This window comes from Ranitomeya variabilis, chromosome 7 (assembly GCF_051348905.1).
Source record: "Ranitomeya variabilis isolate aRanVar5 chromosome 7, aRanVar5.hap1, whole genome shotgun sequence".
Lineage (NCBI taxonomy): Eukaryota > Metazoa > Chordata > Amphibia > Anura > Dendrobatidae > Ranitomeya > Ranitomeya variabilis.
In genome coordinates this window covers 229,681,643-229,706,681 of record NC_135238.1, presented here as the reverse complement: position 1 = coordinate 229,706,681, position 25,039 = coordinate 229,681,643, and the positions used below count along the sequence as shown (strand labels likewise).

Genomic DNA, 25,039 nt, shown 5'->3' with positions numbered 1-25,039 from the left:
CGCAGAACTTGTGCTGAGCTTTATAGTTCTACTAATAATCCAGCTCTGCTACTCACCAGAGCTGTCACTCAAGGAGGAGGAGAGCCGCCCCCCAGAAACCAGGGAGTGAGGAGACAGCAGAGCGGTGAGCTGCTCAAGAGACACCTTGAAACACCCCTTTAATAGATTTGATGAATCTTACTCCAGGGCACTGTTCTTCAAGAATAAAGGCCCCGTCACACATAGCGATTTACCAACGATCACGACCAGCGATACGACCTGGCCGTGATCGTTGGTAAGTCGCTGTGTGGTCGCTGGGGAGCTGTCACACAGACCGCTCTCCAGCGACCAACGATCAGGGGAACGACTTCGGCATCGTTGAAACTGTCTTCAACGATGCCGAAGTCCCCTGCAGCACCCGGGTAACCAGGGTAAACATCGGGTTACTAAGCGCAGGGCCGCGCTTAGTAACCCGATGTTTACCCTGGTTACCCAAAAAAAAAAAACAGTACATACTCACCATCTGATGTCCGTCAGGTCCCTTGCCGTCTGCTTCCTGCTCTGACTGAGTGCAGCCGTACAGTGAGAGCAGAGTGCAGCGGTGACGTCACTGCTGTGCTGTACTTTCACTTTCACTTTGCGGCGCTCAGTCAGTGTGGGAAGCAGACGGCAAGGGACCTGACGGACATCAGATGGTGAGTATGTAGTGTTTGTTGTTTTTTACATTTACGCTGGTAACCAGGGTAAACATCGGGTTACTAAGCGCGGCCCTGCGCTTAGTAACCCGATGTTTACCCTGGTTACCAGTGAAGACATCGCTGGATCGGTGTCCTCAACGACCAAAAAACGGTCCAGGCCATTCCGACACGACCAGCGATCTCACAGCAGGGGCCTGATCGCTGGTACGTGTCACACATAGCGAGATCGCTACTGAGGTCGCTGTTGCGTCACAAAACTTGTGACTCAGCAGCGATCTCGCTAGCGATCTCGCTATGTGTGACGGGGCCTTAACCCCTTCCTGACATCAGACGTACTATCCCGTCGAGGTGGGGTGGGCCCGTATGACCGCCGACGGGATAGTACGTCATCATCGATCAGCGGCGCTCACGGGGGGAGCGCGGCCGATCGCGGCCGGGTGTCAGCTGCATATCGCAGCTGAAATCCGGCACTATGTGCCAGGAGCGGTCACAGACCGCCCCCGGCACATTAACCCCCGGCACACCGCGATCAAACATGATCGCAGTGTACCGGCGGTATAGGGAAGCATCGCGCAGGGAGGGGGCTCCCTGCGGGCTTCCCTGAGACCCCCGGAGCAACGCGATGTGATCGCGTTGCTCTGAGGGTCTCCTACCTCCCTCCTCGCCGCAGGTCCCGGATCCAAGATGGCCGCGGCATCCGGGTCCTGCAGGGAAGGAGGTGGCTTACCGAGTGTCTGCTCAGAGCAGACACTTGGAAAGCCTGCAGCCCTGCACAGCAGATCGTCGATCTGGCAGAGTGCTGTGCACACTGCCAGATCAATGATCTGTGATGTCCCCCCCTGGGACAAAGTAAAAAAGTAAAAAAAAAAATTTTCCACATGTGTAAAAAAAAAATAAAAAAAAATCCTAAATAAATAATAATAAAAAAAATATATTATTCCCATAAATACATTTCTTTATCTAAATAAAAAAAACAAAACAATAAAAGTACACATATTTAGTATCGCCGCGTCCGTAACGACCCAACCTATAAAACTGCCCCACTAGTTAACCCCTTCAGTAAACACCGTAAGAAAAAAAAAAAAAAAACGAGGCAAAAAACAACGCTTTATTACCATACCGCCGAACAAAAAGTGGAATAACACACGATCAAAAAGACTGATATAAATATCCATGGTACCGCTGAAAACGTCATCTTGTCCCGCAAAAAACAAGCTGCCATACAGCATCATCAGCAAAAAAATAAAAAAGTTATAGTCCTGAGAATAAAGCGATACCAAAATAATTATTTTTTCTATATTTTAGTTTTTATCGTATAAAAGCGCCAAAACATAAAAAAATGATATAAATGAGATATCGCTGTAATCGTACTGACCCGACGAATAAAACTGCTTTATCAATTTTACCAAACGCGGAACGGTATAAACGCCTCTCCCAAAAGAAATTCATGAATAGCAGGTTTTTGGTCATTCTGCCTCACAAAAATCGGAATAAAAAGCGATCAAAAATGGTCACGTGTCCGAAAATGTTACCAATAAAAACGTCAACTCGTCCCGCAAAAAACAAGACCTCACATGACTCTGTGGAGCAAAATGTGGAAAAATTATAGGTCTCAAAATGTGGAGACGCAAAAACTTTTTTGCTATAAAAAGCGTCGCTGGTTTCACACTTGCGTTTTTGTCTGCAGCGTTTTTTGCACAAAAAAACGCATGCGTTTTTTCCCTATATTTGACATTGAAAACGCATGCGTTTTTTTTGTACGCGTTTGGTCGCGTTTTCAAACGCATGCGGTTTTTTTCTGCATGCGTTCATTTTCAGAAATACAACCTGCAGTATTTTCTTGCGTTTTTAAGCACATGCGTTTGTTTGCGTTAAAAACGCATGCATTTTTATCGAAAAAAAAAAGAAAACACACTGAAAAGCCACCCACCACCATCAAGGTGATAAAGGGATCCAAACCCTAACCCTACCCCTAAACTCATCCCTAACCGTTTAATGAACATTTTCTGACAGTCATAGTGCCACGTATTTCAGTGCCACGTATTTCAGTGCCACGTATTTCAGTGCCACGTATTTCAGTGCCACGTATTTCAGTGCCACGTATTTCAGTGCCACGTATCACGTATTTCAGTGCCACGTATTTCAGTGCCACGTATTTCAGTGCCACGTATTTCAGTGCCACGTATTTCAGTGCCACATATTTCAGTGCCACATATTTCAGTGCCACGTATCACGTATTTCAGTGCCACGTGTTTCAGTGCCACGTATTTAAGTGCCACGTATCACGTATTTCAGTGCCACGTATTTCAGTGCCACGTATTTCAGTGCCACGTATTTCAGTGCCACGTATTTCAGTGCCACGTATTTCAGTGCCACATATTTCAGTGCCACGTATCACGTATTTCAGTGCCACGTGTTTCAGTGCCACGTATTTCAGTGCCACGTATCACGTATTTCAGTGCCACGTATTTCAGTGCCACGTATTTCAGTGCCACGTATTTCAGTGCCACGTATTTCAGTGCCACGTATTTTAGTGACACGTATTTCAGTCACGGTTAGGGTTAGGGTTAGGGGTAGGGTTAGGGCTAGGGTTGGAGGTAGGGTTAGGGTTTGGATTACATTTACGTTTGGATTAGGGTTGGGATTAGAATTATGGGTGTGTCAGGGCTAGGGGTGTGGTTAGGGTTACCGTTGGGATTAGGGTTAGGGGTGTGTTTGGGTTAGGGTTTCAGGTAGAATTGGGGAGTTTCCACTGTCCAGGCACATCAGGGGCTCTCCAAGCGCGACATGGCGTCCAATCTCAATTCCAGCCAATTCTGCGTTGAAAAAGTAAAACAGTGCTCCTTCCCTTCCGAGCTCTCCCGTGCGCCCAAAAAGGGGTTTACCCCAACATATGTGTTATCAGCGTACTCGGTACAAATTGAACAACAACTTCTGGGGTCCAAGTTCTCTTGTTATCCTTAGGAAAATAAAAATTTGGGGGGCTAAAAATCATTTTTGTGGGGAAAAAAAAGATGTTTTATTTTCACGGCTCTGCGTTATAAACTGTAGTGAAACACTTGGGGGTTCAAAGTTCTCACAACACATCTAGATAAGTTCCTTGGGAGGTCTAGTTTCCAATATGGGGTCACTTGTGGGGGGTTTGTACTGTTTGGGTACATCAGGGGCTCTGCAAATGCAACGTGACGCCTGCAGACCAATCCATTTAAGGCTGCATTCCAAATGGCGCTCCTTCCCTTCCGAGCTCTGTCATGCACCCAAACAGTGGTTCCCCCCCACATATGGGGTATCAGCGTACTCAGGACAAATTGGACAACAACTTTTGGGGTCTAATTTATCCTGTTACCCTTGTAAAAATACAAAACTGGGGGCTAAAAAATCATTTTTGTGAAAAAAAAAAAGAATTTTTATTTTCACGGCTTTGCGCTATAAACTTTAGTGAAACACTTGGGGGTTCAAAGTTCTCAAAACACATCTAGATAAGTTCCTTGGGAGGTCTAGTTTCCAATATGGGGTCACTTGTGGGGGGTTTGTACTGTTTGGGTACATCAGGGGCTCTGCAAATGCAACGTGACGGCTGCTGACCAATCCATTTAAGTCTGCATTCCAAATGGCGCTCCTTCCCTTCCGAGCTCTGTCATGCGCCCAAACAGTGGTTCCCCCCCACATATGGGGTATCAGCGTACTCAGGACAAATTGGAAAACAAATTTTGGGGTCCAATTTATTCTGTTACCCTTGTAAAAATACAAAGCTGGGTGCTAAAAAATTTTTGAGAAAAAAAATAAAAATTATTTTCACGGCTCTGCGTTATAATCTGTAGTGAAACACTTGGGGGTTCAAAGCTCTCAAAACACATCTAGATAAGATCCTTATGGGGTCTACTTTCCAAAATGGTGTCACTTGTAGGGAGTTTCAATGTTTAGGCACATCAGGGGCTCTCCAAACGCAACATGGCGTCCCATCTCAATTCCAGTCAATTTTGCATTGAAAAGTCAAATGGCGCTCCTTCCCTTCCAAGCTCTGCCATGCGCCCAAACAATGGTTTACACCCACATATGGGGTATCAGCGTACTCAGGACAAATTGGCCAACATTTTTTGGGGTCCAATTTCTTCTCTTACCCTTGGGAAAATAAAAAATTGGGGGCAAAAAGATCATTTTTGTGAAAAAATATGATTTTTTATTTTTACGGCTCTGCATTATAAACTTCTGTGAAGCACTTGGTGGGTCAAAGTGCTCACCACACATCTAGATAAGTTCCTTAGGGGGTCTACTTTCCAAAATGGTGTCACTTGTAGGGAGTTTCAATGTTTAGGCACATCAGGGGCTCTCCAAACGCAACATGGCGTCCCATCTCAATTCCAGTCAATTTTGCATTGAAAAGTCAAATGGCGCTCCTTCCCTTCCAAGCTCTGCCATGCGCCCAAACAATGGTTTACACCCACATATGGGGTATCAGCGTACTCAGGACAAATTGGCCAACATTTTTTGGGGTCCAATTTCTTCTCTTACCCTTGGGAAAATAAAAAATTGGGGGCGAAAAGATCATTTTTGTGAAAAAATATGATTTTTTATTTTTACGGCTCTGCATTATAAACTTCTGTGAAGCACTTGGTGGGTCAAAGTGCTCACCACACATCAAGATAAGTTCCTTAGGGGGTCTACTTTCCAAAATGGTGTCACTTGTAGGGGGTTTCAGTGTTTAGGCACATCAGGGGCTCTCCAAACGCAACATGGCGTCCCATCTCAATTCCAGTCAATTTTGCATTGAAAAGTCAAATGGCGCTCCTTTCCTTCCGAGCTCTGCCATACGCCCAAACAGTGGTTTACCCCCACATATGGGGTATCAGCGTACTCAGGACAAATTGTACAACAACTTTGGGGGTCCATTTTCTCCTGTTACCCTTGGTAAAATAAAACAAATTGGAGCTGAAATAAATTTTGTGTGAAAAAAAGTTAAATGTTCATTTTTATTTAAACATTCCAAAAATTCCTGTGAAACACCTGAAGGGTTAATAAACTTCTTGAATGTGGTTTTGAGCACCTTGAGGGGTGCAGTTTTTAGAATGGTGTCACACTTGAGTATTTTCTATCATATAGACCCCTCAAAATGACTTCAAATGAGATGTGGTCCCTAAAAAAAAATGGTGTTGTAAAAATGAGAAATTGCTGGTCAACTTTTAACCCTTATAACTCCGTCACAAAAAAAAATTTTGGTTCCAAAATTGTACTGATATAAAGTAGACATGTGGGAAATGTTACTTATTAAGTATTTTGCGTGACATATGTCTGTGATTTAAGGGCATAAAAATTCAAAGTTGGAAAATTGCAAAATTTTCAAAATTTTCGCCAAATTTCCATTTTTTTCACAAATAAACGCAAGTTATATCGAATAAATTTTACCACTAACATGAAGTACAATATGTCACGAGAAAACAATGTCAGAATCGCCAAGATCCGTCAAAGCGTTCCAGAGTTATAGCCTCATAAAGGGACAGTGGTCAGAATTGTAAAAATTGGCCCGGTCATTAACGTGCAAACCACCCTTGGGGGTGAAGGGGTTAATATACAAAATGCCAGTTGGGGTCTTTTTTTATTCAATTCCTCAACATTTCAACATCTGCTTGCTGTCAATGAATAGAAACACAGCTAAAATAAAAAATAATCTTGCCCTGATGATGTTCACAAAGGGACACAAATACAAGAGAAAGAATTGCTACCAGACTCAGGATGGAAGGAAAATATGTTTCCATTCAACTACAGCAAGCACAGATCTTGAAAAAAAAAAAGAGGAATTGCAATACAAAGAGTATTAGTATATATTACATCGTTGCACTATGTTGAGGCTCTGCTGTAAATGACAAAACAGTAGAGAAGATGCATAAGGGTCAACATCTGCCAAAAAGTCTAATAAAAGTCTATGGGTAAGTGAGACATTTACTTTGTCAACTGCTCGTAATATGTAGAGCTTTAGAAATCTGCAAACATTTTTTCTTATACAATAAATAAGAAAAATTTTTGCGTAAGGGCTGTATACACAAAACGGTAGTGGTTGCAAAATTGCCTTTTTTTATTCTTAGATGCGCCGAAGCCATAAAATAAGCTGACTGCAAAAGTCTACACACCCATTACATAGATTTAGAACTGTGGACTGTACTGTCTTCTTTAGTATTCCAATAATCTGCCATTAATTGTAACAGGATTGATGTAAAAGTCATATTTCCAGCGCCCCCTGGGGGGGGGGGGGGGGGATGGATTGGTGCGCCTGGTTAAGGAATCAATACCCTTCTCCGGGGGGACAGTCTTCTGCTGCGAGACTTCTGCTCCATTACTTTCCTTACTCTTCAAATATTAATGAAGTTGGGAAGGTGACCTTCACTGCGCTGCTACAGTCAGAAGGAAACTGCGGCATTGTATACTTTCACCTATAGTGATCATTAACCAGAAGCTGTCACTTCTGACCTACCGCCCTGCGATGTGTATATTATTCTGCATCCTTACAGAAATCATGAATAATACATAAGACGTTGACACTCCGACTGCTACATCCATATGACACAGTGCAGGACGGAAAAAGAGATGGCAAATCACAAAACCCGGAGATGTAAAAACAGAGATTAAAAACAAGAAATGTAAAAAATAATAATAAAAAATAAGTGAAATGTCATTAAAATTAAGATTAGGAAAATAATTTCCTAGAAAAAAACAAAACAAAATATAAAAGCTACATAAATAAAATACTACGGAAAGTAGTAAATAAACAAATAATAAAATATCAAGTTATACAAATAAATAAACAATATATTAAAAGGGTAACTTATTTTAATTAATTTTAACGCTTTACTTATCTAGAGGGGTTGGTCGCCTCCAGGGACAGTTTTCTTTACGTAAATTGATGTATCTGGGGTTAAAAATCATTTTTGCTATTGGGTGTTATGAAAAATGTTGCTCCATTTGGCTTTTACAGGCTTTTCGTTTCTCTGCATATTCGACTTTGAAGTGGTCTGTGGTTCTAAATAAGCTGAGAGGAGCTCAGATAAAAGAGTAAGGGTAAGCGCCCACGTTGCGGATTCTGCTGCGGATTTTTCCGCAGCGGATTTGGAAAATCCGCAGTGCAAAACCACTGCGGTTTTCACTGCGGATTTTCCCGCGGTTTCTTCTGCGGATTCCTCTGCGGGTTTTCAAGTGGACTTACCTATTGGTGCAGGTTGAAAACCGCTGCGGATTCCGCAGAAAGAAGTGACATGCTGCGGAAAATAATCCGCAGTGTTTCCGCGCGGAATTTTCCGCAGTATGTTTTTTTTCCCATAGCTTTACATGGTACTGTAAACTTAGGGAAAACTTCTGCGGATCCGCAGCGTCAAATCCGCTGCGGATCCGCAGCAAAATCCGCAGCGTGTGCACATGGCCTTACAAACGCTATTGGACTGTCTGAGCTCACTGACAGTCTCTCAGTTAATTCTGCAGCTAGCAACAGACAGCTCAACATGGGGGCTGCAGGAGGCAAATGGTGCAAATCTTGTAATGAGAAACAGGTCCCTTTAAGAGTTTTTGCTATAATTTTTATAAAAGTACTTTACCTTTACTTTTACTTAAAAAAAAAAATAGTTGTGAAAAAGAATTTTGTTTTTTTCCCTTTGGGGCCACTACAGGGAAACTCAACATTTGGGCATTGTTCACACACAGAGTTTTTAAGGAGTTCAAAAACACCACACTGTTTTTTGGGAAGTTTTTCAAGGAGCTTTTCTTTCCCTGAAGTAGTTTTGGAAAAGTTTTTTTTCCTTCAGTGTTTTTTTTTTCTTGCAGTCTTTTGATAGGACAGTGCATAGCTCGGAGCAGCTTCCATTAGGATTTTCTACTAAGAAGTGACATGCACTTTCATTTTTTTTTTCCCACCAAGAGTTGTTCAAAACATTTTCAGGGGAAAAAAAACGATAAACATTTTTTGAACCTTTTTTTTTTTTTTTTTAAGAAAGATATCGGAGGGGATCCAATAAAAAAACAAAAACAAAACAAAAACCTAGTGTTGTCATAAGGCCGGAGACACACTGGTGCGAGAGACGGCCGAGTCTCGCTGGTTAAAAGCAAGCTGTGGCACCTGCACTCCGGAGCGGAGCGTGTGGCTCCATAGCAATACATGGAGCTGCACGCTCAGCTCCGGAATGCAGGTGCCACAGCTTGCTTTTAACCAGCGAGACTCGGCCGTCTCTCGCACCAGTGTGTCTCCGGCCTAAGCCTTAGACCAGCGTCGCAGTATCAGTATTTGGTCAGTATTTTACATCAGTATTTGTAGCCAAAACCAGGAGTGGAACAAATAGAGGAAAAGTATAATAGAAACATCTGCACCACTTCTGTATTTATCACCCACTCCTGGTTTTGGCTACAGATGCTGATGTAAAATACTGACCAAATACTGATAGTGTGTCATGAGCCTTACCGGAAAATTTCTCCAGAGATCACAGCTGATCACTGGATGTCCCAGCAGGATTTGTTGTAGACCTGACCGGCTCTGCCTATAATTTATATGTTTAAAGGCAAGTTCACACTAGGTGTTTTTGCAGCATTTTTTTCTGCAGCAAAACCTGATCTCTTGGCAGGAAAGAAGCTGCAGAAAAAAGATCAATGTTTTTCTTGCGTTTTTTTTTTTTCGTGGAGTTTATGATGCATTTTTTTGTGACAGTTTTGGAATGCTAGAAATGTCCTATTCCATAAAATCAGGTTTTGGCACCAAAAAACGTAAAACATTTTTTGTGCGTATTTACAGCGCTTTTTCAAGTCATTGGGTGAAAAACGCTGAAAGAAGTGACATGCTCTATGTTCAAAAAAACCATACAGAGCACAAAATACTGATGACAAAGAAAAACAACGTGTGTGCATGAGATTTCTGAAATCTCATAGGTTTTGCTGGAACTGAAATGCACCTGAAAATTAGCATTAAAAAATGCAACAGAAAAAACACCTAGTGTGAACTTAGTCTTAGTGTGGTCCATAAAATGAGACCCGACTAGCACATGCGCTGTCCATTTTCCACATGGTCAAAAGATACATAAGTCTGAATGTTTCCATATAGGTAGGGATTGTCCAAAATGGTGATATCCCTTCATTTTTAATATGAAAGCCGCCAAATCGTGCAATTCACACCTGATCCTGATGTGTTTTGGCATTTTTTGTCTAAATATTTACAAAATGGTAGAACAAAACATTTTTTTTTTCAATACTTATTCTTTATACATCTCAAACTGTTTTCTCTAAATTTGTATCAAGTTTTACAAAATGCATCAGTAGGGAAGAGCGAGTTGATTCATGTTGAATATTTTTGGAATTCGCTGGATCCCTGAAATCAAACAATTTGTGATTCAATTTGCGCATATTCCACCATTTTACACGATGCAGGAGATTGCATCAGCCACAGAATGATTGACTGTGATGAGTAAAGATACAATTGAATTAGTCAACCAGATCGATGGTCTATTTAGATACATGGATGATAAGCGCCAGCACGTATGGGAAATCAATATGGACGAGCATCCATTAAACGGTGGCCCAATTTGTGTACATGATGCGATAATGATCTGCCGTCCTAAAATAGGAACCACATGTATAACGGTGTACCGACAGAATACTCCAAAGTTAGTTATCATATAATTTCCATTTACGTTGATATGTAGAGTAAAAATAATACTGCCATATAGTGTACAGTTCACAGTGCCAAGATAAATAGTAAATATGCAACATCCAAATTATTCTCCATAAGACGCTCACATAATACTGTCATGTGGTTATCACATTATAGGGTCATTTAGTTCCTAAATAATACTGCCCTACTAATGTTGGATGGATTTAATTTGATCCTGAGCTTCTCTAGGTGAAAAAAGTTTGCCGTCTCCTAAAACGGCCCATATAGATATGATTTTATACAGTTACAAACACATTTTGTCTTTTTCCTGCTCTGCTGCTCTGCATGCAAGTATTTATCCTCATCGTTCTACATGAATCAGGAGGCGCAGGATGAGCTGTGCCACAAATCTTAGAAAGGCCCAATAGAAAAACATTTCAATGGCTATTACCGGCAGAAATTGATAGGTGCTACATAAACGGACTGGGGGCGAGGGGACACGGAGGAAAGAAGGATAACAGGGGACAGATATTTCTGGAAAGCCCGAGTGACCCTGCGACTGTGGTACTTTGCTGCAGACCCCACCGATCACAGAGTGCTGGCAAATGCAAGCAATATACCATCGCTTTCTACAATGAGAAGACTCCATTAATAATAATCTTTATTTTTATATAGCGGTAACATATTCCGCAGCGCTTTACAGTTTACAGACATTATTATCGCTGTCCCCATTGGGGCTCACAATCTAAATTCCCTATCAGTATGGAGTGTGGGAGGAAAGCGGAGAACCCGGGGGAAACCCACGCAAACATGGGGAGAACATACTAACGCCTTTCTGTCCAGATCCTGGATTATTAGAATTGTCTGATTATTGGAATTGACATATTATATTTTCCGTGCAGTCAATCAATAATAAAACCGCGTCATTAATTCTCCTTTCAGAAATACGGCTATGGAGGATGGGTCCAGATGCATCATTCATGCAAGGTTTGGATTTTTAAAATGTTATCTTTATATAAATTGTTTTAAATGTTTCATTAAATTAATGTCCTGTTAAACGACAAAATCCCAGAGATCGCTCTCATTAGTGGCTCTGAAATGACTCCGGTAGCTCCAATAAATCATGAGGTGCGTTATTTGGGCTCCTCTCTGTGGCCGCTCTCTGGGATATCACGACATCACACATAAAGCCGATCTGTCAGCAGGAAATGCTGCGATGTATAAGAGCAGCTGATTCCAGCTTTGCACTTGGCTAATTGAAGAGCTGTAATAATTCATGGTTGTGATTTCGCTGTATCAATTTTTTATGCCGTGTTTTGGCTGCAGGGAGCACAGACCTTACGTAAGAGACTACATGCAGACATCCAATTTAAAGGGATTGTCCAGTTATGACAATCGCTATTGTTATGACACTTAAGAGATCAATTGTGAACTAAAAACGAACCTGGCTGCAAGTGTTCAGTATCTGTGTAGCACAGCCACAGGAGAACCTTAGCACTGAATGGGTTAATCGCCTGTTCTGACGGAAGCATTGGGCTGTACTGACCTCTCCCCGCTCTCGGTTCTGCTACATCTATGCTCCTCTGTCTGTGGCTCGCACATCTAAGGACTTATAGGCTAGCTCAGGTGGCGGTGTAGAGAGGACCAGGCTGCAAATGCTGTTGAGGCGCCAGATCCGGATCTACTGGTGCCGAGCCTCCTGTTGCAGGGGGAAGGAAATTGAGGATGGAGGAGACCCATGACCTGCAGAGAGGGGGCGTGGAAAGTATAGGGAGGTTTGCGCGGGAAAAGAGAGGGGCTTCTCGCCGGAGGGCTGAATGAGAGAGGACCTGCGCCGCGAGCAGCGATAGGCTGCGCGGCAGTGATAAGGGTTGGGTGCAGTAAGGACCGGGGAGCGTCGCAGAGCGTGCAGGTCAGAGCACGCCGAGCAGGAGTTTGTTGGGAAATGCTCCTGGCCGCAGAGCACAGATCCAGGACGGGCGCAGTAAAGACTCACAAGTACCAGTGGGCGCACAGAGATGGGCGCTGAGTGAAGCAGCGCGGTGCAGGTATCCTGGTGCCAGAGGGGATACCGAGGGACGAGCACCAAGTGAAACCTCGTAGTACGTGCATTCAGTTATCGGCGGGTGCGCAGGGGAGCACACGCCGAGTAGAGACTTGTGCAGATCTTCACACTTCGGCTCTGCAGTTTAATGGACTACGGGCTCAGCGGGCAAAACCAGTGACCGACCGCTGCCGCCAGAAGTAGGACCATCTGTTAGGCGGGGAAGCCAGAAAACTCAGCACCGGCCTCAGCCGGCAGCCAAGCAGCCAGCGGACTCAGAGAGAGGAACGGACGAACGAGTCACAATAAGTGAAACTGATAGACTGCTCCTATGAATAACTGTTGCCCTGTTTAACCCTCGGCCCTTTCCATTGTTTTCTCCCTGCAAGGAGGTTATTCCTGTTTAGATAGAGTGAATAATTGTTTAGCCCTTGCTCTGCGCGCCTGTGTCACTGTATGCCACCTGAGTATTCAGGTAGTTTGAGTTCACTAGGATACCGTGCCTGCTTCATTGTCTAGAGCTACGCCACAATGTTACTTTTGAAATTCCCAGCGTTACTACATTCCTGTATTCTGCTACATTGCTAAAAGTGTGCATCCTGATATTTTCGGTTCTGCTACATCATTGAGTTCTGTTACATTGCCACAGTGACTCCTGATATTCTCAGCTTCGCTACGTTACTGGGCTCTGTTACATTTCCACAGTGACTCCTGATATTCTCAGCTTCGCTACGTTACTGGGCTCTGTTACATTGCCACAGTGACTCCTGATATTCTCAGCTTTGTTACGTTACTGGGCTCTGTTACATTGCCACAGTGACTCCTGATATTCTCAGCTTCGTTACGTTACTAGACTCTTCTACATTACCACAGTGTGACTCCTGAGATCCCCATCTCTGTACGTCACTGGGCTCTATTACATCGCCAGTGTGCCTCCTTATATTCTCAGCTCTGCTACATCACCACAGTGTGCCTCCTGACATACCCAGGTCTAGTATGTTGCTGGGATTAGTTTGCTACTGTGTGTGTATCCCGAAATTCAAAACTTTGCTACATCACTGGGCTCTGTTATATCGTCAACCTGTGCCTCCTGGCATACAAAGCTCTGCTAGATTGTCACATTGTGCCTTCTCATATACCCAGGTCTGTTATGTTGCATTGTTCCACTAGATTGCTACGGAGTGTATCCTGACATTCCACGCTCTACTACATCACTGGGTGCCGATATAATGCCAAAGTATGCCTCCTAGCATACAAATCTCCAATATATTGCCACAGTGTGCCTTCTGACATACCGAGCTCTTCTACATCGCTGGGCTCTTCTATATTGCTACAAAGTGACCACTACCATACACAACTCTGCTACATTGCTGGACACTGCTACTTCCTGAAAAGGAGACTCTTTACCGACCACTTCAACGAGTCTCCTGATCTCCTGTGCTCTGCTACATCGCTGATCCATCTCAGCTGTGCTGTTCACTCTGCCTTGCTTCGTTGTCTCCAGCCTCCGTGCTGCCATCCAGTGTCTCCGGCTTCATTAGCATGGTGATCTACGCTAGTGTCGGACTGGGTACCAAGGGACCACCAGTAACATTGACTTCAGGGGGGCCTCTTTTCATCTGCATGCAAATATTACTCTTCCCTTGTTCACAAATTGACCTATGCTTCTATAGAATAGTAAATTGTGTAGTTTGGTTAATGAATGATGAGATGCTGCTTGTTTCTACACGAGTAAATCAAGTGAATTATGCCAAGTACTGCCCGTACAGTGGGGCTGGGGGCCCATACAGTGGGGCTGGGGGCCCATATCTGAACTCGAGCCCACTGGTGGATTCCCTTGTTCCCCAATTGGCCAGTCCAAGGCTGATCTACTCAATCAGGCTGCCGTCCGTGTAACGCACCACTTTGTCATCACACGTCACAATTTACCATATACCCGTGATTTTAATGATCTCACGAAAACAGTGTTATCAAACCGACATGATATTACAATATCTCCATAATTATGGAGCACGTTATAAAGATGAAATAAAGATCCTGTACCACAAGAGAAGGGGCCACGTGGATCAGATTCAGAAGCTGAAATATTAAAGATGAGCGTTGCCATGGTAACCACGGCATGTTTTATGTTATATATAAAAACCCTCACAAGGACATTTCTGTCAGTTAGCAATCAGTATTTTCACGTAATACATCTGCAGAGGCAATAATGAGCCAACATAACCCCCTCACAGAGACTGAGTATGAAGGTCAACCGCATTATTGCTTGAAATTATTTTCTAACATTCCAAGGAAACAGCAGAAGCAAATAATAATCAGATAAGGAAAGTCACTTATCGGTCGGTATTATTCTTGTACATAGGAGCAGTATTATAGTAGTTATATTCTTGTACATAGGAGCAGTATTATAGTAGTTACATTCTTGTACATAGGAGCAGTATTATAGTAGTTATATTCTTGTACATAGGAGCAGTATTATAGTAGTTATATTCTTGTACATAGGAGCAGTATTATAGTAGTTATATTCTTGTACATAGGAGCAGTATTATAGTGGTTATATTCTTGTACATAGGAGCAGTATTATAGTAGTTATATTCATGTACATAGGGAGCAGTATTATAGTAGTTATATTCATGTACATAGGAGCAGTATTATAGTAGTTATATTCTTGTACATAGGAGCAGTATTATAGTAGTTATATTCTTGTATATAGAGGGCAGTATTATAGTAGTTATATTCTTGTACATAGGAGCAGTATTATAGTGGTTATATTCTTGTACATAGGAGCAGTATTATAGTGGTTATATTCTTGTACATAGGAGCAGTATTATAGTAGTTATATTCTTGTACATAGGAGCAGTATTATAGTAGTTATATTCTTGTACATAGGAGCAGTATTATAGTAGTTATATTCTTGTACATAGGAGCAGTATTATAGTAGTTATATTCTTGTACATAGGGGCAGTATTATAGTAGTTATATTATTGTACATAGGGGCAGTATTATAGTAGCTATATTCTTGTACATAGGGGCAGTATTATAGTAGCAATATTCTTGTACATAGGAGCAGTATTATAGTAGTTATATTCTTGTACATAGGGGCAGTATTATAGTAGTTATATTCTTGTACATAGGGGCAGTATTATAGTAGTTATATTCTTGTACATAGGGGCAGTATTATAGTAGATATATTATTGTACATAGGGGCAGTATTATAGTAGTTATATTCTTGTACATAGGGGCAGTATTATAGTAGTTATATTCTTGTACATAGGGGCAGTATTATAGTAGTTATATTCTTGTACATAGGGGCAGTATTATAGTAGTTATATTCTTGTACATAGGGGCAGTATTATAGTAGATATATTATTGTACATAGGGGCAGTATTATAGTAGTTATATTCTTGTACATAGGGGCATTATTATAGTAGTTATATTCTTGTACATAGGGGCAGTATTATAGTAGTTATATTCTTGTACATAGGGGCAGTATTATAGTAGTTATATTCTTGTACATAGGGGCAGTATTATAGTAGTTATATTCTTGTACATAGGGGCAGTATTATAGTATTTATATTCTTGTACATAGGGGGCAGTATTATAGTAGTTATATTCTTGTACATAGGAGCAGTATTATAGTAGTTATATTCTTGTACATAGGGGCAGTATTATAGTAGTTACATTCTTGTACATAGGAGCAGTATTATAGTATTTATATTCTTGTACATAGGGGGCAGTATTATAGTAGTTATATTCTTGTACATAGGGGCAGTATTATAGTAGTTATATTCTTGTACATAGGAGCAGTATTATAGTAGTTATATTCTTGTACATAGGGGCAGTATTATAGTAGTTATATTCTTGTACATAGGAGCAGTATTATAGTATTTATATTCTTGTACATAGGAGCAGTATTATAGTAGTTATATTCTTGTACATAGGGGCAGTATTATAGTAGTTACATTCTTGTACATAGGAGCAGTATTATAGTAGTTATATTCTTGTACATAGGAGCAGTATTATAGTAGTTATATTCTCGTACATAGGGGCAGTATTATAGTAGTTATATTCTTGTACATAGAGGGCAGTATTATAGTAGTTGTATTCTTGTACATAGGAGCAGTATTATAGTAGTTATAGCCCCCTATCTGTCGGAGTCCCACAAGGTTCAGTCCTTGGGCCCCTGCTCTTCTCCATTTACACCTTTGGCCTGGGACAGCTCATAGAATCTCATGGCTTTCAGTATCATCTCTATGCTGATGACACACAGATCTACATCTCTGGACCAGATATCACCTCCCTACTAACCAGAATCCCTCAATGTCTGTCCACTATTTCATCCTTCTTCTCTGCTAGATTTCTGAAACTTAACATGGACAAAACAGAATTCATCATCTTTCCCCCATCTTACGCGACCCCCCAACGAACCTATCCATTACAGTAAATGGCTGCCCACTCTCCCCAGTCCCACAAGCTCGCTGCCTCGGGGTAATCCTTGACGCTGATCTCTCCTTCAAACCACATATCCAAGCCCTTTCCACTTCCTGCCGCCTTCAACTCAAAAATATTTCACGAATCCGTACATTCCTCAACCAAGAATCTGCAAAAACCCTAGTCCATGCCCTCATCATCTCTCGCCTTGACTACTGCAACCTCCTGCTCTGTGGCCTCCCCTCTAACACTCTCGCATCCCTCCAATCTATTCTAAACTCTGCTGCCCGACTAATCCACCCGTCCCCCCGCTATTCCCCGGCCTCTCCCCTCTGTCAATTTCTTCACTGGCTCACCATTACCCAGAGACTCCAGTACAAAAGCCTAACCATGACGTAGAAAGCCATCCACAACCTGTGTCCTCCATACATCTGTGACCTCGTCTCCCGGTACTTACCTACACGCAACCTCCGATCCTCACAAGATCTCCTTCTCTACTCCCCTCTTATCTCCTCTTCCCACAATCGTATACAAGATTTCTCTCGTGCATCCCCCCTACTCTGGAACCCTCTACCACAACACATCAGACTCTCGCCCACCATCGAAACCTTCAAAAAGAACCTGAAGACCCACCTCTTCCGACAAGCCTACAACCTGCAGTAACCACCGATCGACCAAACCGCTGCATGACCAGCTCTATCCTCACCTACTGTATCCTCACCCATCCCTTGTAGATTGTGAGCCTTCACGGGCAGGGTCCTCTCTCCTCCTGTACCAGTTATGACTTGTATTGTTTAAGATTATTGTACTTGTTTTTATTATGTATACCCCTCCTCACATGTAAAGCGCCATGGAATAAATGGCGCTATAACAATAAATAATAATAATAATAGTTATATTCTTGTACAGAGTAGCAGTATTATAGTAGTTATATTCTTGTACATAGGAGCAGTATTATAGTAGTTATATTCTTGTACATAGGAGCAGTATTATAGTAGTTATATTCTTGTACACAGGGGCAGTATTATAGTAGTTATATTCTTGTACATAGAAGCAGTATTATAGTAGTTATATTCTTGTACATAGGGGCAGTATTATAGTAGTTATATTCTTGTACATAGGGGCAGTATTATAGTAGTTATATTCTTGTACATAGGAGCAGTATTATAGTAGTTATATTCTTGTACATAGGAGCAGTATTATAGTAGTTATATTCTTGTACATAGGAGCAGTATTATAGTAGTTATATTCTTGTACATAGGGGCAGTATTATAGTAGTTATATTCTTGTACATAGGAGCAGTATTATAGTAGTTATATTCTTGTACATAGGGGCAGTATTATAGTAGTTATATTCTTGCACATATGAGCAGTATTATAGTAGTTATATTATTGTACATAGGAGCAGTATTATAGTAGTTATATTCTTGTACAGAGTAGCAGTATTATAGTAGTTATATTCTTGTACATAGGGGCAGTATTATAGTAGTTATGTTCTTGTACATAGGAGCAGTATTATAGTAGTTATATTATTGTACATAGGAGCAGTATTATAGTAGTTATATTATTGTACATAGGAGCAGTATTATAGTAGTTATATTCTTGTACATAGGAGCAGTATTATAGTAGTTATATTCTTGTACATAGGGGCAGTATTATAGTAGTTATATTCTTGCACATATGAGCAGTATTATAGTAGTTATATTATTGTACATAGGAGCAGTATTATAGTAGTTATATTCTTGTACAGAGTAGCAGTATTATAGTAGTTATATTCTTGTACATAGGGGCAGTATTATAGTAGTTATGTTCTTGTACATAGGAGCAGTATTATAGTAGTTATATTATTGTACATAGGAGCAGTATTATAGTAGTTATATTATTGTACATAGGGGCAGTATTATAGTAGTTATATTCTTGTACATAGGAGCAGTATTATAGTAGTTATAGTCTTGTCTTCTGTAATGCTGTAGATAAGCCCCCGATGTATCCTGAAAGATGAGAAAAAGAGGTTAGATTATACTCACCCAGGGGCGGTCCCGCTGCCGTCCGAGTCCGATGGGCGTCACGGTCTGGTCCGGCGCCTCCTATCTTCATTCCTTGACGTCCTCTTCTTGTCTTCTTGCTGCGGCTCCGGCGCAGGCGTACTTTGTCTGCCCTGTTGAGGGCAGAGCAAAGTACTGCAGTGCACAGGTGCCGGGAAAGGTCAGAGAGGCCCTGGGCCTGCGCACTGCAGTACTTTGCTCTGCCCTCAACAGGGCAGACAAAGTACGCCTGCGCCGGAGCAAGAAGACAAGAGGACATCAAGGAATGAAGATAGGAGGCGCCGGACCAGACCGCGACACCCATCGGACTCGGACGGCAGCGGGACCGCCCCTGGGTGACTATAATCTAACCTCTTTTTCTCATCTTTCAGGATACATCGGGGGCTTATCTACAGCATTACAGAATGCTGTAGATAAGGCCCTGATGATGGTGGGCTTACCTCATATACGATTTTGGGGGTGTCAGGTTCCCTTTAAAGGGAGAAGGCGTTCCCAGCAGCCTCAGCCAACAATTGTCGCTAATCAAAAAGTTAACTCCTGCAAAGCTGAATATCAGAGATCAAACCACCACCGATGCCCAAACTCAGGCTGAGCAACAGGAAGGTCTAAAACTGCACATCAGACTCCCCAGTGTGAACAGAGTCTGAAGCCGGCATGACTATGATAAGAGATATATTCACCTGCATTTATTATACCGCATCTAATCTTTTTTCACTCTTTTATTCATGAATACTTATAGCGATGACTTTCTGATGTTAGAATCAATGGTTTCTGCTTTTTAGATCTTTTTCTCAGATCATACACAATGTATGCAATTCACTTCTCCACGAATCTCACATCCGAGGAAAAAAAACAGCAACAGCACACTTTTCTTTCTAATCTCAGTAATTGAGATCCGAGCTTTATAAATCAATGGCATTTGATTTCTTCCCTCTCATAGATGTGCATCGTGGTCTCTTAAGTGTGGATTGCAGTAAATCTAGGTCAGAGGGTTCCCTAAAAATAGGTTTTGGATTTTTCTTTGATCGTGCTACGCTCAACAAACAGGAGTAGAGCTGCTTTGTTTTCGGAATTTCAGACTCTTGGCATAAAGAAAATGTCCTTGTTATCAAACTAATAAAACCTTGCATCAACTTTTATTTCTTTTCAATTTAAATAAAACTCCCTTTTTAAAACCAATGTCACCCAGTAAAATCTATATAACGTTCTGAGAAATTCCGTGAATAATTTCATTACCTATTTTACACTGATATGATTTATGTTGTTTCTATTCCATTAAAACCCAAACACACATCACTCCCCTGTACAAACAGCCGTGTGACTTAAGCTCAGAATATTGAGTGCTGCTTTCCAAATGAACAAAGTAAAAAAAAAAAATCATAATAAAAAATAACTAAAATAACAATTTAAGTAAAGCAAAGTAGCTGCCAATATATCCAACTTTTAATGGAGATGTAATCTGTGGAATGTCTGGAATATTGGGAATATTCCCTTAAGTTTGAGATCTTGCAGCGGAAAAGTGTCATCAATCAGTATTCTACAAACTCCAGCTATGTATATAAACTCAGTGAAATAATGAATATTAGATTATACCCACAGCTTTGTCAGCTTCTTATTAATGACGTTATAGGACCCGATGTAGGAGTGATGGTGAAAGAATGATGAGTCGTACTTTATAGGTGCAGAATTGCTATTTTTTCAGAATTGCTATCCTCCACTGAGAAGTGGCCTTATACCTATATTACTATTCTGCTGGTGCAGTCACTGTGTACATACATTACATTACTGATCCTGAGTTACATCCTGTATTATACCCCAGAGCTGCACTCACTATTCTGCTGGTGCAGTCACTGTGTACATACATTACATTACTGATCCTGAGTTACATCCTGTATTATACCCCAGAGCTGCACTCACTATTCTGCTGATGCAGTCACTGTGTACATACATTACACTACTGGTCCTGAGTTATATCCTGTATTATACTCCAGAGCTGCACTCACTGTTCTGCTGGTGCAGTCACTGTGTACACACATTACATTACTGATCCTGAGTTACATCCTGTATTATTCTCCAGAGCTGCACTCACTATTCTGCTGGTGCAGTCACTGTGTACATACATTACATTACTGATCCTGAGTTACATCCTGTATTATACTCCAGAGCTGCACTCACTATTCTGCTGGTGCAGTCACTGTGTACATACATTACATTACTGATCCTGAGTTACCTCCTGTATTATACCCCAGAGCTGCACTCACTATTCTGCTGGTGCAGTCACTGTGTACACACATTACATTACTGATCCTGAGTTACATCCTGTATTATACTCCAGAGCTGCACTCACTATTCTGCTGGTGCAGTCACTGTGTACATACATTACTGATCCTGAGTTACATCCTGCATTATACTCCAGAGCTGCACTCACTATTCTGCTGGTGCAGTCACTGTGCACATACATTATATTACTGATCCTGAGTTACCTCCTGTATTATACCCCAGAGCTGCACTCACTATTCTGCTGGTGCAGTCACTGTGTACATACATTACACTACTGGTCCTGAGTTATATCCTGTATTATACTCCAGAGCTGCACTCACTGTTCTGCTGGTGCAGTCACTGTGTACATACATTACACTACTGGTCCTGAGTTATATCCTGTATTATACCCCAGAGCTGCACTCACTATTCTGCTGGTGCAGTTGGAGCGCCCCCACTGTCGCAGGGCCGAGGGGTACCCGGTACCGGGCCTCTCTGTCTTAGTTCTGGGATTGTCACGGTGGCTAGACCTGGTCCGTGACCCTGCTATGGGGCGTCCAGTAGAAGTTGAGAGTGATGAGGTGTGGTGCAAGGTGCGATGAATAACGAGGACACCAGGTTGCAGTCTCTTTACCTCTTTACTAAAGGCTTCAGGATCCTCAATCCAGAGTACGGTTAACAGGGCTGTCTGAGACCGGCCGGTCCGATGGCACCTCCAGAGTTCCCTTTGCAGGTGGAAATCTGTGCCTTCCTTCTAGCGCTTGTGTGTTGTAGTCCTTCCTTGCTGAGCACCACGGGATAGTCCTCACAACTGTTGTGTCTGTTTCTGATGTTCCCTCACAACTGATTCTGATGTTCACTTCCTGTCCTCATTCTCTAACACATTATTAAACATTTCCTACAATCAACTAACTAACTACATATAACTTTTACATATAAGCATTACTACTACTTCTTTTAAGGCATCATTATACTTTAAGTGCTATTGGTGAACGTTCCCTTTAAGAGAGAACCAAGTCTCTTGGAGGTAGTGCAACTCCTCAAGCTGCAAGTTCGTGTAAGGCAGGGACTCCTGTACTGTTTCCAGGAACAGTTTCTTCGCAAAGAGTCCTTTTCCTTGTAAAACCAGTAGGGGGCACCTTTAAGAAGGTGCAAACTATTTACAATAAGTTTGTAATCATGCAGTGTCCATGATCCAGCAGTTCTTTTCAACAGTGATAAACAAAAACAAAAGAAAAAGGCAAAAATAGGGATCCCGGGTAAACTAAGGGATCCCTTTAAGAGTTAACCCTAGTCGGGTTATAGCAGCAGAGACACACGGAAAGACAAACGGTTAACTATATACATTTTGTAAAGCATTTATGCTTACTCAGGTTCTGGCTGATCCAGAGGTGGCCTCCTTGTCCCAAACAGGGGTCTGGGTGGCCACCGTTTTGGTTCCAACGCCAACTTGGGCACCAGCTACCACCGCGGCCAGGCTTCCGGCCACCACAGCGGTGGTGGTTGCGACAGTGCAAGTTGTGGTCTTTACCACGGTGCAAGTTGGAGTAACCACCGTGGTCTTGGTAGTAACGGTGGATCGGTCACAGGAGGGTGTCTTCACCACAGGGGACTGTTTTGCTGGCACCTTAGTTGGGGGTGTCATGGGGTCCTGTCTCTTGTGGACATTCAAAGCAAACCACCCCTTCTCCCCAAAGTGCCGGGTGTAGGTGACTTCGTCCCCTGGGTGGAGGTCCCGGTCCGGATGACCCTCCCTCAGGTGGGACTCGACATCCCTCCGGTTAACAAACACTTCGGCGTACAGGCCCGGCTCTTTAATAAAGCCCCAGCCTCCACGGAGCTTAAAGGCGATGACGATGCCCTGCCTGCGCGGGGCCTGATGAGCGCTGGGGTCCTTGCGGGCCCGGTCCTTCACTGCCAAGTCGTTCTGGTGCTGTGCCTCCAGCCCGGCCTGGTACGCCTTCTCCTTCGTTTTCCACTGCTGTTCTAGCTGGGCCTGGTATTCCTCCCAGCTGAGGGCCTGCACCATCTCTCCTTCCTGGGTTGCCACCCCGGGGAACCCTATAAAATTGGACACGGGATTCACCCAGCGGTAGTGTGCGCTCAGCATAGACCGCGCCCGGCAGGGTGACTGGTGAGATCGGGGGCTCCAGGTGATGCTCCATGCCTGTGGCCTGGTCCCAGGGGAGGAGGTGCTGGAGCCGACAGGTCCCAGGGGGAGGTGGCGCTGCGATGGGGCCTATCAGCAGGTCCTCTGCTAATGGGGCAGGGTCGGCGGGCTTACCGGCCGATGCAACGTCCTCCCTCGCGGCGGGTCCCACTGGTGGTGCCATTGGTGGAGACGTCGGCAGCAAGTCGATCAGCGGTGTGGGAACCGAGGTCGGGGATCCCTCCGCCGGCATCTCCTGGGGTGCGGCCTTGGCTTCCATCCGCAGCTGGAGAAGCTGTTCAATTAAGTCCTCCATCTCAAGTTGCAGGAGACCCACTTCAGCTGTGGGGACGGGACCGCTACGCTCCTCCGGGTGGCTGGGGGAGTTCTCCACTTCAACCCCACACTCTGGGTCTGAGCGGTCAGCCATGGCATCCTCCACGTGGGTCGCTTCCTGGTCTTTTTCCCGCTCTCTCCTTCGTGGGCGGTTTTGTTTCCTTTGCCTTCGCCCACCATTGAGGATCAGGAGGCGGATCTCAGCCGCTGACGGACACGTCCTCGCGGTGCAATAATATTTAGACTGGGCGGCCATCGTCTTTCGCTCTCTTCAGCATGTCTACGCCCACTCCACGCCCTTCTTCTTCTTCGGCACAGCAATGGCGGTGGTTTTGGCGGGAATTTTTGGCGGCAAGTGGCAATACACAGTCTTTGCAATAAGTCACAGTCCAAGCACAATAAATCACAGTTCCAAGGCACACATGACCTGATTCTTCAGGCTTAAGTACATCCTGTTCGTGACGCCAAGTTGGAGCGCCCCCACTGTCGCAGGGCCGAGGGGTACCCGGTACCGGGCCTCTCTGTCTTAGTTCTGGGATTGTCACGGTGGCTAGACCCGGTGCGTGACCCTGCTAAGGGGTGTCCAGTAGAAGTTGAGAGTGATGATGTGTGGTGCAGGGTGCGATGAATAACGAGGACACAAGGTTGCAGTCTCTACCTCTTTACTGAAGGCTTCAGGATCCTTAGTCCAGAGTACGGTTAACAGGGCTGTCTGAGACCAGCCGGTCCGATGGCACCTCCAGAGTTCCCTTTGCAGGTGGAAATCTGTGCCTTCCTTCTAGCGCTTGTGTGTTGTAGTCCTTCCCTGCTGAGCACCACGGGATAGTCCTCACAACTGTTGTGTATGTTTCTGAAGTTCCCTCACAACTCGATTATGATGTTCTGCTTCGTCCCCCAGATGATATGGCTAGGACGCACCCGTATGACGGGTAGGCCTGGAGTTCTTCCGGGACCCTAGAGTCACCCCTCTCCCACTGTTGCCCCCTATGTCTGCTTAGGTGATTTAGGTGAGACAGCCCGCCTATAACTGACTGTCCTGCCGTTGGTTTCAAGTAAGGCTTGGAGCCAGTACTTCCTCGGCATTCCGGCCACCGGCTACGCGCCTCAGTAGGATGTTGCCTCGATCTTACAGCACGACTCCTACTGGTGTTTTCTCCTTGTTGCATTGATCTCGTTTCTCACTCTTCACAATAAACCTCGCTTCTTGTCCTTTCATGGGGTACCACCGCAATGAAGTGCAGGCGCGGTCCCGTAATGTTCTTTCTGTTCGCTAGGCCTCTGTCAGGATCCCACCCCTGACAGGGACCCCCCCGAATCTTCCCCTGCAACACCCTCTGCCACAGGATGTTGCCTGGTTCCAACCCAGTCAGCTTCTGACTAACTTCCTATCCAACCCCCAGTTTTACCAGACTGTGAGGAGTGGCCTAATACATAGCGCCCTTAGCTCCCCCTGGAGGCCAGACTGTGAAGTGTATTGGTGTCT

General features: G+C 43.5%; 1 protein-coding gene across 1 annotated transcript in view; it reads left to right on the top strand.

Moving 5' to 3' along the window:
- Nucleotides 1–25,039, top strand: part of ACMSD (aminocarboxymuconate semialdehyde decarboxylase) — a 75,792-nt gene that overhangs the window by 14,665 nt on the left and 36,088 nt on the right. The window contains exon 2 of the mRNA XM_077273045.1: nt 11,236–11,280. Coding sequence (XP_077129160.1) covers nt 11,236–11,280 — 45 coding nt within the window. The remainder of the gene's footprint in view (nt 1–11,235; nt 11,281–25,039) is intronic.